Source organism: Hyperolius riggenbachi, chromosome 7 (genome assembly GCF_040937935.1).
Source record: "Hyperolius riggenbachi isolate aHypRig1 chromosome 7, aHypRig1.pri, whole genome shotgun sequence".
In the NCBI taxonomy this organism is placed as follows: domain Eukaryota; kingdom Metazoa; phylum Chordata; class Amphibia; order Anura; family Hyperoliidae; genus Hyperolius; species Hyperolius riggenbachi.
Genome location: NC_090652.1, coordinates 197,132,432 through 197,149,208, shown reverse-complemented (window position 1 = coordinate 197,149,208; position 16,777 = coordinate 197,132,432). Strand labels below are relative to the sequence as shown.

General features: G+C 44.6%; 1 protein-coding gene across 1 annotated transcript in view; it reads right to left on the bottom strand.

The window, feature by feature from the left end:
* CPO (carboxypeptidase O) overlaps positions 1-16,777 on the bottom strand; it is a 216,965-nt gene that overhangs the window by 20,413 nt on the left and 179,775 nt on the right. Inside the window, exons 9-11 of the mRNA XM_068247357.1 lie at positions 7,210-7,300; positions 2,722-2,924; positions 2,141-2,225 (exon numbers count right to left, since the gene is read on the bottom strand). Coding sequence (XP_068103458.1) covers positions 2,141-2,225; positions 2,722-2,924; positions 7,210-7,300 — 379 coding nt within the window. The remainder of the gene's footprint in view (positions 1-2,140; positions 2,226-2,721; positions 2,925-7,209; positions 7,301-16,777) is intronic.

The window sequence follows — 16,777 nt, the reverse complement described above, 5'->3', positions numbered from 1 at the left end:
ATACTAGCTACCTACCTATACTGGGGGCAACTATACTAGCTACCTATACTGGAGCAACTATACAGCTATACTAGCTACCTTTACTTGGGGCAACTATACTGGCTACCTATACTGGGGGCACCTACAACTGGCTACCTACCTACTTAAACTGAGGGTGAAAATGTTCGGGTGCTGTATGATAATTCCAAAATGGGGGGATGGGGGAGCGTCCTCACAAGTTTTCCTCAGACAGCAAAAAGTCTAGAACTGGACCTGCTGCTGATACTTTGCCTCTCATACTTTAGGCATAGACCCTTAACAAGCATATGCAGATTAGGGGTTTCTGACATTATTGTCAGATCTGACAAGATTAGCTGCATGCTTGTTTCTGGTGTTATTCAGACACTACTGCAGCCAAATAAATCAGCAGAACAGCCAGGAAACTGTAATTGTTCAAAAGGAAATAAATATAGTAGCATCCATATTCTTCTCACTACAGTTGTCCTTTAAGGGAAAATAACTTATTTGGAGATTAGAAATAAGTCCATCTTAAGGGGGTTAGGGTTCGGCCTGGACCGCCTTCACCACCTTCTCCCACCTTACCCACAACCACTGCAACCACCATGCTACTCGGCCACGGCCCCCGATGTGAGCGCACACCTGTCCATCCCTTTCACCCGTCCGCCCCTTGCACACGTCCTCCTGCTGTCCCAAGTCCACCTGCATGCTGCGCATGCACGCTGCTCCATATGCACAGACACCGGGACACAGGAACACAGGGTTTTATTATAGAGGATAATGTTATCCCAGCTAGTTTTTTTCCACTTTGCCTGGCAGAGAAATAATTGAATCAGGTGATTTATTTTACCACTCAACATCACTTTACATTGGTGAGTTTGGTGACTGCATAAGGCCCAGGCAGAGATAAATCGCGAGTTAATAAGATGACATAATTCATAAAATAGGTTTACGAATCAACCCAAATGTGTGGAAACAATTGCCTCTGAAAAGCAGTTCCTGTGATCTGATGCATTTTGTGACTACGTATTTTTTTCCACAATATTTTATTTCTCAGTTCTGGGATTTCTGACACTAGTTGCGCCACTTCCATTACACTTACCATTTCAAAATAATAAAAAAGTTCTCAAAATTTGGCCTCTCATTTGACTAATGCAATTTAATTTCATAAAGATCAAAATTCCATCAAAATAAAAAGATGCCTTCTTCACCAGGTGACCCTGATGAAGGCGCAGGAGGGGCTGAAACTGGTAGTAACGTAGAGGCATTTACGTGAGCGGTCATGCCCCCTCCTTCCCCTCCTGGCGACACCGCAGCCAGCGGAACGTGGAACAACAATGTCGCATCTCCGGGTCCTGGCCAGACCGCGGCAGGGGGTTACGATCGTGGGCAGGCCACTACACGGTGATTTTAAAGAAACCTAAATGTAAGTGCAATTTTATATTGCGTATCCTCATTAAAAATGTTAATGCACTATTGGAGCGCTTCTTTTTTGTTTTCTCCAGACAAACAGAAGAGTCAAGATTTATGTGAAGTTACTGAATTTAAATTTTAAAGCAAAGCTTGGAGGATTGCAAGGCAAGCAAGTGGATACTTATCTTGGGAGGGAGAGAAGCCTCTGGATCCTGGATAGGTTTCTCCCGTCCTCCTCCTCCCGCTGGACCCAGTGCTGGGACCCCTGAAGCATGGCCATGCCTGTGAAGCAGCATGTTGCAGCCCTGGCTGAAAAGGCCAAAGCCTATCAGGTCAATGCTACTGTGCAGGCACAGATGGCTTGAGCATGTGCAGTAACACGGACCCGACCAGACTTGGCTTTATCCGCTGGAACTTGAGCGGGTACATGCCAGCGCGCATGCACGTGCTGTCCATTTCAGGGGGGTCCCAGAGCACGAACAGACCAGTGCAGGAGGAGGAGGAAAGCCTCTCCAGGATCCAGAGGCTTTCCCCTCTTGAGATGAGTATCCCATAGAAGCACTTTTCTTTCCCTACAGGTATATTTTACATTTGTTAGTAATCTTAGCAAGTCAGATTCATATCAGCTTATTACATATATTTCCTATGACTTTCGAGACACAGAAAATGTAATGCATGCTATTACTTTTTATGCACAGTTAGGAAGTTTTAAATATGTAAATATACTTACAGAGAAGATGAGCAAAACTCCCCACTTTATAAACTGTGCCATACTTTTTCTTCAGCTCTGATGCTGCCATCTGTGCTGCCATTATCTGTGAAATATATATAGAAAGTACAATTTAGAAGTCAGATGTAAATTGGGGCAAAAAGAAGACTTGTGCGCCTCCCTGCATGCTTGTCAGGGAGTTCAGGTTCCTGGTCAAAAGCGTCTTTCAGATACAATTTCATGCAGCAGAATGGTAGCATTTGTTAAAGGGAACTGAGGCCCTCATCTATAAAAATATTTAAAATGAGCCTCCCCCAAAGTGAGGTTTAGAAATTATGTCTACTTTGTGGGAGGGGCAGGGGGAGCATTAAACTAACTTACCTACTTTTTCCCATTTCCAAGAGGACGTTCCTCTTGCAGCCTTCACTGTCGCATGGCCACAGTTCAAGGTGCCGCAAGTCCTGCGCGTTCAGCAAGTATATATGAGTATATGGGAATATGAGTCTATATGAAATCTATCTATCTCTCTACCTACAGTATACGTGTGTGTAGCAAATACGTTTTCTTTTGAAATGCATAACAATCATAATTTTTATCATTACCGTTGTATTATAGCTCTCTGGTAGATCTCTGGTGTAGCCATATGCAGTCAAGATGTACTGACTATATGAGTGCATTGTCAGGTAGCAGATAATGTCTGATTTCCTGCTCTCCACAAAGTCTACCACAGCTCTAGTCTCTGGCTCAGACACAGGTGAAGTGCCACAGTAAGAATTGTCGGAACAATTTGTTGATGATCCATAACCTGTAAATTGCAGATTGATATCTGTTATGTGGAAATCATTTTAAAACAATGCTTCATGCAAGGCAATATACAGTATACCAGACCAACAGCTTAAATCCTTTGGATACAGGAAATACACAGTTTTAGTTTGGCAGAGCAGCCAACAGGTCTGGCTGGTATTTGGGGCATGTCGCTCCAACATTCTACACTCTCCCCCACCCCAACTTTGTGCCACCTGCTCTGGCTGCTCTCTTTTCTGGCAAACTAGAAGAAGGCTGCATTGATGCTTTTTTTACCCACTGCACTGCTTGGCAGCATTTTTCTCTGCCACGTGGAATCTTCTGGTCTCCACTAACTTCACTATCAAATCATAGATGACTTAAGTGAGGACAGTGGAAACTAGCTGAATCCATGCATTCATAGCCGGCCTTTGACCTGAGCGACCGGAGTGGTCGCTCAGGGCGCCGGCTTCCAAGGGGGCACCTATAGCTGGCTACCTTTACTGAGGGCACCAACACCTGGCTACCTATACTGGAGGCACCTATGCCTGGCTACCCATGGGGCAATGGAGACCTTCAACTTACTTCCTATACTGGGGCACCTATGCTTGGTAACCTATATTGAGGGCGCCTACACATGAGATCCTATACTGGGGGCACCTATACCTGGCTTCCTACCTATACTGAGCCTGAGAGAGTTTTTTTTGGGGGGGAGGGGGGGCGCACTGCAGCTATAACACGTGGTGCAAATTGTCGGTGCTGTGCTATCATTCTAAATGGGAGGAGCAGGGGGGGGCTAACTGTCCCACTGATTGTTTTTATTAATATTCCTGAAAGGTTCTAGCCTTCATTTTTAAGTATATTCAGGATAATGCACGCTTTCCATCCATTCGTGGTTATTAATAGTATTTTTCCTATTATACATATGTGAAGTGTCACAGATCTGAGCATTTGGCGTGATGTGTCACGACGTCAAAAAGGTTGGGAACCACTGTCCAAGGAGATATCTCAGGAGAAAAGGTGAATTGTGTGTGTGTGCGTGTGTGCGCGCTCGCGGGAAGAGGGTGAAGGGGGGGGCACAAAATTCATGTTTCGCTCAGGGTGCTGTGAAACCTAAGGCCGGCCCTGCATGCATTAGAGATGAATGTGGTCAGTCAAGTGAGTGATGATGGAGCACATGAGCACTAGAATGGCCTCTTCACAACCTGTCAACAAACAGCCACCTCCACCCGGCAAACAGTATCAAGGGCCTTACAACACTGCCAGTGCTCACTCACACCCTTCCACTAGTAGTCACAGCAGTTCTCCAACTTGCCAGCAGTCATAGAACTTCCCTTATTTGTCAGCAATCTCTGCCACCTTACATTTGCTAGCTGTGAAAACAATTCCCCTTAGCGCTCTTTCACACTACAAGCAGCGGTGAAAGGCTAAAACGCTGCGTTTTGGCTGCAGGCCTTTTTTAAGGCGTTTTAACGCCTATACATTACAATCTATTGTAATGAGAAACGCCGCGGTAGGCCCAGAAAAAGCGCCTGGGAGCGTTGAAACGCAACGCTCCAAAACGCGGCTTTTAGTGTGAATGGTAAAATGAAAGTCTATGGATTTTCTTTTACCTAGGAAAACGCCAACTTCGGCCGTGGCGTTAAAACGCCGAAAAAGCCCTCTGGTGTGAAAGGGCCCTTAGGCCTCTTTTTCACGGACTGTTGATAGGCAGTGAAATGCCTCTCAAACTCTCACAACTGCTCACTGCTGCCTGGTAACTACTTGTTGCTGCCTGGTATCTGCTTAATGCTGCCTGCTAACTGCTTGATGAGCACACAGTTCAACAGTCCGTGGAAAAGAGGCCTCAATCAACCAGCAGCGAGGCAATAACATGCAGCCACCACTGTTTGGGAGCACACACAAAGCACCATCTCTAATCTGACAAGTCACAATTCCCACTTTTGGCAATATAATGTATATGAAAAGTTGTTAAAATACAGTATGTATAAATTCCTGCTTATTACACACATTGATGATTGAAGCCTATACATGCTCTTTTTCAATGTGTAATTAATAAGTACAGGTAGTCCCCGATTTACGAACGCCTGACTTATGAATGACCCGCCGATGCGAACGGCCCGATCCCGTCGCGAGGACATCATTTCCGTGTGGGGGAAGTTTGAAGAAGCAGGTTCAAACGTCCCCCCGAGTGCCAGGGCATGTCCCCGCAGCAGCAGAACCGAGTCCAACGCTGTCTGTCCCCCGCTCCCCGCCTCCTGCTCCCTCTAGCCGCGTACAGCACTGCTAGATGCATCACTTTGCTTCCTGTATGTCACATGACATACAGGAAGCGATGCGATGCTGCATCTAGAGGTGTTGTATGTGGCTGGAGGGAGCAGGAGGCGGAGAGTGGAGAACAGACAGACAGGCAATTATGTAGTTTTTTTTTTCAATAACATAAGCTGCCAGTGGCCAAACCAAGAAAACTTCATCAGCTCAATCTTTGTGTTGGGATTTTGCATCATGGGTTGCTGCATCATGGGCTGTGTCCCACCAGGCCACCATCCATCCATTCCCTACATCCTGGTGTATAAAAGTGCACAATATTAAAGAGCATTTCTGGCCCCAAAAAAAAGGTTTGAATGGCAATACATATATGTAGTCTATGCATTGTGTACAGTTATGAACATATAAAGTTTACATCTGGTACATCATAGTGTATAGTAAAGACTCACATTTATATCTGTAGTAGCACTTCCTTCTTTCGCCTCATACTGAAGCCTTGCCAGAGTAGACCCTCAACATGTGTCCTCCACTCCAGCCTGGTTCCCTCCCCTGCCCCTCCCTCCCCTACTCTCTGCTTGCTTGGATCAAATCACATCTTTTTTCACAGCGTGTAAGAGAGAGGAGAGACAGGAGGCGTACGAGATGAATGGGCGCCAGGAGACTTGGGCGCAGGATACAGCCGGTATATGGCTCATCCTGCTGCCGCACAAGTCCCGGCCGTGTTAATTAATATTCCCCCTCCAGGCCGCCATGGATAGTGGGGAATGATGTAATTCATTTTCCGAATTACAGTGTTTTAAATGTAACTTCAGCTCCGTCTTCTGATGGCGCCAAAGTTACACTCTGTGCGCCGCTATAGCCATAATTCCTATTACGGCCTGTTGTGGCGCCGGCTGCGACCAAATCTCCTGCTAATACTGGGGGCACCTACCTAGCTAACCTATACTGGGTGCACATATGCCTGTCTACCTTTACTCCTATACTGGGTGCACCTATGCCTGTCTATCTTTACTGCAGGCACCTACCTAGCTAACCTATACTGGGTACACCTATGCCTGTCTACCTTTACTGGGGGCACCTACCTAGCTAACCTATACTGAGTGCACCTATGCTTGTCTACCTATTCTTGGAGCACCTACCTAGCTAACCTATACTGGGTGCACCTATTCCTGTCTACCTATACTAGGGGCACCTATTTAGCTAACCTACACAGGGTGCACCAATGCCTGTCTACCTATACTGGGCACCTACCCAGCGGTACCTGTGCCTGAATAACCTATACTGGGGGCACAGATTCCTTACTAACCTATACTGGGGGCACCTACCGGCTAACCTACACTGGGGGCACCTACCGGCTAACCTGCACTGGTGGCACATATGCCAGACTAACCTATACTCGGTTCACAGATTCCTGACTAACCTATAATGGGGACATCTATGCCAGACTATCTATACGGAGGCTTCTATTATTGGCTACCTATGCTTGGGGCACCTATACCTGGCTTTTTATACAGGGGTCATCTATACCTGGTTTACTACCTACTTACCTATACTGAGGTTTGTTGTTGGCTATTGCATGTGGTGCAAATTGTTGGGTGTTGTGCGTTCATTTCAAATGGGGGTGAGATAAATATGACTGTTGGCCCTTGACCTGGTCTAAGTTTTTCATTTCGGCCCTCCATCTATTTGAGTTTGACACCCCATGCCCTAGGTTGTCCCTCAGCAACCAGAGAACATCAGGAAGGGTTTGGAGACAAACTGACTTGGAATTGTTTTATTGGTCATTAATAGCTAAAAGAAATACTTGGATAATATAAAAACAGCAATGAGTTACTAGCTACAGTAATACAAAAAATTGTTTCTCATTCATTGGATGTGAATGCCCATTAAAGCTGTAAAACAACTTGGAATAAAGCAAATAGCAATCAGATGAACAATACACTGATGTGGTTAAGTATATAAACATCTCTGCTGGGAAACATAACTGCATTTTAAATATTAATGTTAATTTCTATAACAGATTTTTATAGGCGACTTACTGCACCATGTAATATTGAAGTTTCGATTCAGGTCCACCCCATAGCACGTGCCATTCTCATAGCTTGATCGAGATTTTCTCCAAAGTCGGTCCTAAGAAATGTTACACAAATTAATTAAAATGATGCCTGTGGAAAAAGAGAGTGCTAAATTTTAAAGGACAACTGATGTGAGAGGAATATAGTGGTTGCCGTATTTATTTCCTTATAAACAATACAAGTTGCCTGGCAGCAGTGCTGGTGTATTTGGTTGCAGTTGTGTCTGAATAACACCAGAAACAAGCATGCAGCTAATCTAGTCAGATATGACAATAATATCAGAAACACTTAATCTGCATTTGCTTGTTCAGGGTCTATGGCTTAAAGTATTAGAGGAAGAGAATCAACAGGATTGCCAGGCAACTGGTATTGCTTAAAAGGAAGCAAATATGGCAGCCTCCATATCCCTCTCGCTTTAGCTGTCCTTTAACTGGTTTGTGTTTGCGTCACCCCGAGCTGCTTGGTTACTTTGTTGTAATGGTCCAAAGGTGGCCGCACACGATACAATAAAACTATCCAATTTTACGACAATTCGATAAACATGATCGGATCTCCAGATAAAATTGAATGCTTTTTTTTTTCATTAGACTGAAAAATCGGATTTCCATTGTTTTTATTTTTATCGATCCGGAAAGCTGGACATTTTTCTAAAGATTGTATGGTGTGTGTTAGATTGTTAATTTATTAATATACACACCCTAGCAAATTTATCAAATTTTCCAATCATTTTTATCATATTTGGAAAAAAATTGAACACGTGTGGTACATTGGTCATATTTTTGAAATGTTACAGTCAGAAAAATTGATTACAATTCTTGAATTGAACAGATATTTCAAAAATTGTATGGTGTGTGACCACCTTAAGCCCTATCCCATACAGCCATATCAATCCCTGCCATATACTGATGAGGACCAAAAGTCAGAAACAGGATGTCTACATGCGGGGTTGATGCGGCAGTGTAAAATTGAAAGCTATAGGCTTTCTATATGCCAGCGGTTCTGGATTCTAGCTGGGCTTACAGGGGCAAAAAGAGATCATTTGCATATTCAGTAGTGGTGCATTGTGGGTAGCCACAGATGTTCACTTAAAAGCTGAATTATTGTAAGTTTCCTTCTGTTTTAAGAAGGCAAATCACACCAAGCATTGCTTTTTAGTAGGAGGGTTTTTCGATCTCTTTTAGCCCCCTTTACATTCCTAGTGGTTTGGGTCAACCCGAGCTGCTTGGTTACTTTATTGTACTGGTCTAAACCCTAGCTTATAATAATAGCGTGTAGAATTCAGAAAGTGGCCGTCACACAATGGGCTGAGCAAAGTACCTGAGAACTCAAAGCTCCCCAACTGCTCACAGCATGAAGATTCAACTTGTAGGAGCAAAGAAAACAGCGCTGGGCACTCCAGGTCAATGGGATTTATTCCATCAGGTACAGGTACATATTACAGGCAAAGTAAGGGGGTAGAAATAGGTCTGACAGCGAGAAACTGAGGAAGCGGGTAATTAACCTATGAAACGGCTGTACCTGATGGAATTAAGCATTGACCTGGAGTGCCCAGCGCTGTTTTCTTTGCTCTTATAAGCCCTAGCTTGTACAGCCATATCAATCCCTGCCATGAGGACCAAAAGTCTGAAACAGCCTGTCTACATGTGGGGTTGATGTGGCTGTGTAAAATGTAACGCTATAGGCTTGCTATACACCAGCGGTTCTGGATGCTAGCCTGGCTTACACTGGCATAAAGAGATAATTTGCATATTTAGTAGTGGTGCATTGTGGGTAGCCACAGATGTTCACTTAAAAGCTGAATTATTGCAAACTTCCTTCTGTTTTAAGAAGGCAAATCACACCAAGCATGTGTGTTGAAGAAACACTTCTGAATTAAGGAGACTAAAAGTACTATATTCTGTGTGTGAAGTTTGGTTAAAAAACCTTTTAAGAAGGTTATTAAGACTTTTGTATGTGCTTCTTTTTTATAGTACACAACACTATCACACTGTAATAATTCCACAATTAACTTATTGGGCACTTCTTGTGTTACACAAAAATGTGTGACAATCTATGTAAATCGTAGGCTCTTTTCTTAAAATGATGCTCACTTTACCATATCAAGTTTAAAGATATTTAGAATCCTACAGATATTCTGTATCCATATGCTGTTTTCATCAGTTTCAACATTTGATATTGACTAAAACAATTCATGTGTTCAGTTTGTACTGGATACACAGTTCACGTTTTATGAAGGAGGATCTTATTCTTTCCATTTCCTTCCTAAATATTTTATCACACCAGACCATTTTATGATAACAATTAGATTCCTTTAATCTTGGGATGATTCCAGAAAAGATCTAAAATAGTTCCTGCCTAATCCCATTTACGCCAATAATTGCCTGACAGATAAAAAAAACACAGTTACATATAGTTACATAGTTATTTGGGTTGAAAAAAGACATACGTCCATCGAGTTCAACCAGAAAACAAAGTACAACACCAGCCCTCTTCCTCACATATCCCTGTTGATCCAGAGGCAGGCGAAAAACCTATACACGTCTGGTCCAATTAGCCCCAAAAGGAAAAAAATTCCTTCCCGACTTCAGATGGCAATCAGATAAAATCCCTGGATCAACACCACTGGGCATTACCTAGTAATTATAGCCATGGATGTCTTTCAATGTAAGGAAAGTGTCAAAGCCCCCTTTAAATGCCATAACTACTTCCTGTGGCAGTGCATTCCACATCTTAATCGCTCTTACTGTAAAGAACCCTTTCCTAAATAAATGGCTAAAACGTTTTTTCTCCATGTGCAGATCATGTCCTCTAGTCCTTTGAGAAGGCCTAGGGACAAAAAGCTCATCCGCCAAGCTTTTATATTGCCCTCTGATGTATTTATACATGTTAATTAGATCCCCTCTGATTCGTCTTTTCTCTAGACTAAATAAACCCAGTTTATCTAACCTTTCTTGGTAAGTGAGACCTTCCATCCCTCGTATCAATTTTGTTGCTCGTCTCTGCACCTGCTCTAAAACTGCAATATCTTTCCTGTAATGTGGTGCCCAGAACTGAATTCCATATTCCAGATGTGGCCTTACTAGAGAGTTAAACAGCGGCAATATTATGCTAGCATCTCGAGTTTTTATTTCCCTTTTAATGCATCCAATAATTTTATTAGCTTTAGCTGCAGTGGCTTGGCATTGAATATGATTATTTAACGTGTTGTCGATGAGTACGCCTAAGTCCTTCTCCAAGTTTGATGTCCCATATGTATCCCGTTTATTTTGTATGGTGCTAAACCATTGGTACGCCCAAAATGCATGACTTTTTCAACATTGAAATTCATCTGCCATTTATGTGCCCATATAGCCATCCTATCCAGATCCTGTTGCAATATGTCACTATCTTCCTGAGAGTTGATGATTCTACACAATTTTGTATCATCTGCAAAAATAGCGACATTGCTTTCTACTGCATCTACTAGATCATTAATAAATAAATTGAAGAGCACTGGACCCAGTACTGACCCCTGTGGGACCCCACTGCTAACAGCCACCCATTTTGAGTATGATCCATTGACCACAACTCTTTGTTTTCTGTCCATTAGCCAGTTCCCTATCCATACGCACAGACTTTTCCTTGCATCCTCAACTTTTGCACCAGACTTTTGTGGGGAACAGTGTTGAAGGCATTTGCAAAGTCCAAGTATATCACATCTACAGCATTCCCAATATCCACGTTAGCGTTCACTACCTCATAAAATCTGAGCATGTTAGTCAGACAGGACCTGCCTTTAGTAAACCCATGCTGATGCTGAGAAATAAGATTATTTTCTACTATGAAGTCTTGTATAGTATCTCTTAGTAACCCCTCAAATAGTTTGCATACAACTGATGTTAAGCTTACAGGTCTGTAATTTCCTGGATCTGATTTTTTGCCCTTCTTAAATAATGGGAAAACGTGGGCTGTATGCCAATTTACTGGAACTCTGCCAGTTGAAAGAAAGTCACAAAAGATAAGGTTTATCGATACGATAACGGAACTTAATTCCCTTAGGACCCGAGGATGCATGCCATCCGGGCCAGGCGCCTTGTCTATTTTTAATTTATTTAGTCTTGCATTCACTTCTTCCTGCTGTGATGATTTGCTCAGCTGCCTGTGCAGGCAGGCAGCCCTTTGACCATTGTGTAGGTTTGCATGCTGCAGGACTCTGGAAAGAAGAGCTTCTGTCAGTTTTGCAGCTTGTGCTTGCTGAGGAATTTGCATACGTTGTCATGCAAATTGCCTGGCCACATTCATTGGAGGCGTGTACTATAAGTACTATGTGTGTCCCACAATGCTTTGCTGTTCATAAGGATTTCGTCCTATGTAACACTCCTGGTGGGGTGTCAGCCTTACTCTCTGTTTGAAGATCAGCTTAGAGTAATTCCTGGAAACTGTGCTAGGCAGATTTCCCTAGTGCAGTTAGGATTGTTTATCTGTTTTGTTTGTCTGTTGCGATTGTCCTGTCCCAGCGGTGGTCGATAGGAAGTCGTTCTGATCTCTGTTCTTGGAGCATAGCTGGTGCAGCGGTTGCTACCAGCTATCTCTTCTGTTCTGCCTCTCTGGATCGCGCTAGCCACTTTTCGCTAGCGCTGTGGATCCTTCTGTTCTGTCTCCTGGGATCGCGCTAGCCACTTTTCGCTAGCGCTGTGGATCCTTCTGTTCTGTCTCCTGGGATCGCGCTAGCCACTTTTCGCTAGTGCTGTGGATCCTTCTGTTCTGCTACTCTGTACCTGGATCATGCTAGCCACTTTTCGCTAGTGCTGTGGATCCTATCTCTTGCTTGTCCCTGTTTTCGTGTGTCTGTCTTGTCTGCTACGACCGCTTGCTGGAGGCTCGGTGAGGTAACCGTTAAGCAAGCGTTTGCGTCCTCTGTTTCATGTTTGTCTGTCGATGGTTAGTTAGGCGTGCTTGTCTCTATTGTGCTTATCACGTGGAGACCGCGCATAACCGCGTGCACTGTTGCGAATGAGTGCGGTGTTCGCGGTTAGCTAGCGTTTGTTATTTTCCGCATCTTCTCATTGTATTATTTGCTGTGCCTTTGCTACCCTCGTATTCTATTCTGATCTGCCTTGTGTCACGTCTGGCGATCGCACCTCTCGCGATCGCGTTCCTATTTCATATCTGCTGTTGTGTGTGCGCAGTCGCGGGGTGGCAACTGGATTGGCGCACACACATACAACCTGTCCCTTTGCTCGTTCTCATTCGCAATCGCCTCTCTTGCGATTGCGTTCTGCGCTTCGTACAATTCCTGTCTGGCATTTGTGGAGGTACAGAGGATTGGTTCCTCTGCACTCCCCAGCGCCATCTGCCGACAGGAATTTCCCTCTACAGGTGCGTAGCACCTTTTGCTGGGTGCCTGCAATTACACGCTTGTGGAGGATTTCCGCCGTGTCAGCGCACGCGTTGTGCGCTGATCACGGAGAAAGTTCCACAATTGTTACAGTATGAACAGCCCAACCCAAAACCCCAGTGTAGACGGAATTTCTGATATGTACGATTTTGTCGAGTTTGGGTCCTGTGTCTTTAAGAGCTTTAAAAGGCTAAATTCAGAAACCAAGGCGGAATTTCTTTCTGAATGTGTGAGGTTTTGTCTGAATCCCACCTTTCAGATTTCTGATCCGTCCATGTCGGCTCTTCTTTTTGCCTATGTGCTCTTAAAAGACGATTTGTTCACCTGGGCATATGATCTGTTAAAAATCAATTCCTGGAATGATAATCTGTATCACTTTCTTGCAGTGATATTCTCTCACTGGTTTAAACTGCCTGGCTTGCCACCTGCTCTGATTGAGTGTGTAGCTGCTGATAGGTCAGCTGATCTTTCCCTTCCATGCAAAACCTTTCAGTATGACAATCAGTTCAATGTGTCTGTTGCCACTTCAGGTTTTAAACAGCAGACATGCAAAGTTGCAAAAAAGGGAAAAACTAAAAAGCGCAAGCATCTGAATAAAACACTCCCTAATGATGTGTATGATGATGTTGCTCAATCTCCAGGTTTTTTGCCCCAATCCAAAGCTTATGTGGATCCTGCTGTAGGTAGGATCGCACACTATATTAAAGCAGTTAAAAAATCTGTTCTTGTTCCGGAACTCCACCCCTATGGAGATTATCTGGATACTGGCCTGTTTGAACCCCCATTTGCTTCCTGGGATGTTGGGGCCTTGCTGGAGGAAATTGATTTTGATTGGAAAGCCTTTTGCGATTTTTACATCGCAAAAAGCGAAGATGTCTTGAATGCTTGTCTTGATTCTATGTACCTTCTGATTGATTCCGATGAATGTGACAAGGATGATGTGGATCTGGTGATCTATGTATGGCAAACGATTTTGGATGAGTTGCACACACACCAACCAATTGATTCCAATAAAGAGACATCGTTGTCGGATGATTGTTCCTGCCTTTCTGGGGTAAAGCATGAGAGTCTTAACTTTGTGGAATCTGAAATGAATGAGTATGCTGCTGTGGTTGATTCCTGTGCGAATCCTGAAGTATTCTCTCCTGACAGTGTGCAGTTTGAATCTGTGCGATCTGATGCCTGTTTCTCAATCTTCCTGCGGATTGTGATCGGCATGAGTCTGCCGGTTTCCTCAAGGATGTGTGGGATCCTTTGTCATTTAGAAACAGATCTTTGAGATCTTCCATCTGTGACCCTGCTATGGCAAAAAGTTTCTCGACTGTGCAGCGTCAAAAGTAAAATTAATATGCCTAATAAAGTTTATCCTGTTGATGTCGCTATTTCTTCTGCAAATGATTCCCTGTCTCACCCTGTTCTCACCTGTAAGGGCCCGTTGCCTGGAGACAGTTGCTCCAGTGTTTCGGTCCTAGATGCCTTGCAGTCTGCTCCGCAGATCGCGGAGGTTTGCGCTATGGAAGCATCAGTTTCACAACCTAAAGTGAATTTTGATTCGCAGGTTTTGCGTTCTGATTCCTCGGATTCGACATTGTTAGCCGAATCTAAGAGTGAGACAGCGCTTCGGTTTTGCGAATCTGATGCTGAACCTTCTTTGCCTTATTCAGAGACGCTTTCTCTGAGCCTGCCCTGTACCATGAATAACAAAACGATGTCCTATCACACTGACATTTGGGAGTCCCTTTCTTGCTTTGAAGAAAGTTCTGACTCTCCACCCTGTACTCTGGATGAGTCAATATTGCCTTGTACAATATCTCCTGCCCCTAGAGGCTCGTCTAGGTATTGCTGCTATTTTTACCTGTCTTTCTGCAGTTTTGGAGTTGCAAGCTAGTTTGACTGCTACGCAGAATTCTGGGTGCAGCGAGATTAAAGTTAGGGAGTCAGTGTGTGGTCCAGTGAATATTCCTGTACGTTCCACTCATGATGATGAAATTCAGTCTCAGTTTATGGTGGAACCTTCCCTGGGACATCTGCCCTGTTCTCAAAATAAAGTTCGTTTTGCCCTGTAACATGGATAGTACAGAATCCTTCTTAGAAAACTTGAAAAATTATGTTCCTGAGGTCTTGTTTGATGTTCTGGAGGTCTCCGAGTTCCTCCCAAAGGGTGCAGAACTTGTAGGAGATGTCTCCTGCCCCCCAAGTCCTTCTGAGGTGTTACCCTCTTCCGTAGGCATTGCTGCCTTGCTGGCTACCTTTTCAGCTCTGATGGAGCTTCACCCATATGTAGTCAGTGATGATATTATTGTCACAGAAATTTCTGAATTTGTATCCGAGTCTTCTTTTGAAAGTCCAGTGCCTGTGACCTCCACTCATGATGATTCTCTGTCCGGTACTGGTTTTGGTCTTGTCATGCCGGACTCTGAGGTTGGCAGTTCCCTGACATCTCCTGAGGTTTCTCCTGTGCTGGTGTACCCCAGTGTGCTCTGTGACCCAGAAAGCCCAAGTGTGCCTCGGTTACCAGCGTACTCAGATGCTTCCTCGGTGGAGACATGCTCTGATATGGCCTGCCTGCTTGCATGCCCAGAAGTGGTCCCTGAAAGTCTTGATCTTGATGGGTGTCCTCGTAATTCTGAATCCGGAATTGTCATTGGTTCCATGGGGGTTCTTGGTAATTCTCCATGTGAGCCTGGTGATTGTTCTGTCCTCTTGGGATCTCTGTGGAGCTTCAAAAGGTTCTGGGAGATTCCGGGAGAAATTTTGCTTGGTACCCTGGATAAGATCAACAGTGGCTTTTGTGTTGTAAGGGACACTTCGAACAGGTATTGTGGCAGGTTTGGTATTTTCGGACGCTCCTTGGAAGGTGGTGGGTATTGTCTGGAGGGTGTCAATGGCTTCTTCTCTGGCGTTCACAGTCCTGATGGTTGTTATACTGAGACTGGTAGTACTGATGGGCATGTTTCGGTGGCTTCCGTTTCCGATGAGGTCGGTTTCGGGTGGACTGACTCTGGAATTGGACCTTGTCGGGCTGCCCCGACCTTCATGAGTCTTCAGTTTGAGTCTGTTGCTAATAGCAGTTTTGAGGGTCGTCTGGAATTCGACCCTGGAGGGGGGGGGGGTACTGTGATGATTTGCTCAGCTGCCTGTGCAGGCAGGCAGCCCTTTGACCATTGTGTAGGTTTGCATGCTGCAGGACTCTGGAAAGAAGAGCTTCTGTCAGTTTTGCAGCTTGTGCTTGCTGAGGAATTTGCATACGTTGTCATGCAAATTGCCTGGCCACATTCATTGGAGGCGTGTACTATAAGTACTATGTGTGTCCCACAATGCTTTGCTGTTCATAAGGATTTCGTCCTATGTAACACTCCTGGTGGGGTGTCAGCCTTACTCTCTGTTTGAAGATCAGCTTACAGTAATTCCTGGAAACTGTGCTAGGCAGATTTCCCTAGTGCAGTTAGGATTGTTTATCTGTTTTGTTTGTCTGTTGCGATTGTCCTGTCCCAGCGGTGGTCGATAGGAAGTCGTTCTGATCTCTGTTCTTGGAGCATAGCTGGTGCAGCGGTTGCTACCAGCTATCTCTTCTGTTCTGCCTCTCTGGATCGCGCTAGCCACTTTTCGCTAGCGCTGTGGATCCTTCTGTTCTGTCTCCTGGGATCGCGCTAGCCACTTTTCGCTAGCGCTGTGGATCCTTCTGTTCTGTCTCCTGGGATCGCGCTAGCCACTTTTCGCTAGTGCTGTGGATCCTTCTGTTCTGCTACTCTGTACCTGGATCGCGCTAGCCACTTTTCGCTAGTGCTGTGGATCCTATCTCTCGCTTGTCCCTGTTTTCGTGTGTCTGTCTTGTCTGCTACGACCGCTTGCTGGAGGCTCGGTGAGGTAACCGTTAAGCAAGCGTTCGCGTCCTCTGTTTCATGTTTGTCTGTCGATGGTTAGTTAGGCGTGCTTGTCTCTATTGTGCTTATCACGTGGAGACCGCGCATAACCGCGTGCACTGTTGCGAATGAGTGCGGTGTTCGCGGTTAGCTAGCGTTTGTTATTTTCCGCATCTTCTCATTGTATTATTTGCTGTGCCTTTGCTACCCTCGTATTCTATTCTGATCTGCCTTGTGTCACGTCTGGCGATCGCACCTCTCGCGATCGCGTTCCTATTTCATATCTGCTGTT